This window comes from Mesitornis unicolor, unplaced genomic scaffold (assembly GCF_000695765.1).
Source record: "Mesitornis unicolor isolate BGI_N332 unplaced genomic scaffold, ASM69576v1 scaffold32673, whole genome shotgun sequence".
Lineage (NCBI taxonomy): Eukaryota > Metazoa > Chordata > Aves > Mesitornithiformes > Mesitornithidae > Mesitornis > Mesitornis unicolor.
This window is the reverse complement of record NW_010175863.1, coordinates 1-1,911: the sequence shown is the minus strand read 5'-3', so window position 1 is coordinate 1,911 and position 1,911 is coordinate 1. Positions and strand designations below refer to the sequence as shown.

Below are 1,911 nucleotides of genomic sequence, written 5' to 3'. Positions count from 1 at the left end.
ATTAATCACCCCTCAACCCCCTATTAATTACCCCAGGCACTCATTAATGACCCCAACCACTCACTAATTACCTCACGGGTTTTCAGTAATGACCCCAACCACTCTCATTAATTACCCAAGCTCTAATTAATTACCCCAGCCACTCAATGACTTCACTCATTAATCACCCCTCCACCACCTAGTAATTACCCCAAACACTAATTACCCAAAGCACTCATTAATGACCTCAATCCCTCTCGTTAATTACACCAACCACTCATTAATTACACTAACCACTCTCATTAATTACCTTAACTGCTCTAATTAGACTTTAACTGCTCTAATTACCCCATCCACTAATGACCCATTCACTAATGACACCAACCACTTTCATTAATTGCCCCAGTCACTCATTACCTCAACCACTCTAATTACCCCAACCACTCATTAATTACCTAAACCAGTTATTAATTACCCCACCCACTCATTAAGTACCTTAACCACAGTAATTAATGACCCCAACCACTCTCATTAATTCCAACCACTCATTAGTTACCCCAACCACTATTAATTACCCCATGACTAATTGCTCCAACCACTCACTAATCACCCCTCAGCAATTGCTATTAATTGCTTCAACCACTCATTAATTACCCCAAGGGCTCTCATTAATTACCTTAAACACTCATTAATGACCCCAACCACTCTTATCACCCCAACTGCTCTTACTAATTACCCCAACCACTGTTAATTACCTCAACCACTCATTAATTACCTAACCTGGTTATTAATTAGTCCAACCACCAATTAACTAATTAACTCATTAATTATCTAAACCAGTTATTAATTACTCCAATCACTAATTAACTAACTCATTAATTACCCAACCCAGTTATTAATTACTCCAACCACCAATTAATTAACTCATTAATTACCTAACCCAGTTATTAATTACTCCAACCACTAATTAACTAATTAACTCATTAATTACCTAACCCAGTGATTAATTACTCCAATCACTAATTAACTACCTTAACCACACTAATTAATGACCCAAACCACTCTCATTAATGACCCCAACCCCTCTCATTAACCCCAACAGCCCCTTTACTCATTAACTTTCTTAATTACTAGTAATGACCCTGAAACATCGCTCCCTCATTAACTACCCCCACTAATTACCCTCCACTCCATCTCCCTCAGTAGCTCCCCCCCCATTTCCCACTTTCCCAATGACTTCCTCATTAATTCCCTCACCCCAATTACCACCCCTGTATTAATTACTCTTAATTAACCGCGGGCTCGCTAACGAACTCACTCCACCTCGTGGGTGATCTTGTTGACGTAGATGCAGCTGTTGTCGGCCTCCTGCTGGTAGTCGCAGTTCCGGCACTGGGGGGGCAACGGGGGGCACAAACTGGTCCCAGTATCAAACTGGGAGGGGTCACTGGTCCCAGCACCAAACTGGGAAGGGGGTGACCGGGTCCAGTAACCAGTCCCAGTACCAAACTGGGAGAGATCACTGGTCCCGGCACCAAACTGGGAGAGGGGTGACTGGACCCAGTACCAAACTGGGAAGGAGTGACTAAACCCAGTACCAAACTGGGAAGAGGGTAACCGGTCCCAGTACCAAACTGGGAAGGGGGTAACCGGTCCCAGCACCAAACTGGGAAGGGGGTAACCGGTCCCGGCACCCGTCCCCCGCGCCAAACTGGGAAGGGGGTAACCGGTCCCAGCACCAAACTGGGAAGGGGGTAACCGGTCCCAGCACCAAACTGGGAAGGGGGTAACCGGTCCCGGCACCAAACTGGGAAGGGGGTAACCGCTCCTGGCACCAAACTGGGAGAGGGGGTGACTGGACCCAGTATCGAACTGGGAGAGGGGGTGACTGGACCCAGTACCGAACTGGGAGGGGGCTGACTGGTCCCAGTA

General features: G+C 46.2%; 1 protein-coding gene across 1 annotated transcript in view; it reads right to left on the bottom strand.

Moving 5' to 3' along the window:
• The window catches only part of POLR2I (polymerase (RNA) II (DNA directed) polypeptide I, 14.5kDa), a gene marked incomplete at its 5' end in the record, with an annotated part of 1,944 nt that extends 573 nt beyond the window's left edge, over nucleotides 1-1,371 (bottom strand). Inside the window, one exon of the mRNA XM_010181567.1 lies at nucleotides 1,298-1,371. Within this exon, the coding sequence (XP_010179869.1) occupies nucleotides 1,298-1,371 (74 nt within the window). The remainder of the gene's footprint in view (nucleotides 1-1,297) is intronic.
• Between the last annotated feature and the right edge of the window lie 540 nt (nucleotides 1,372-1,911).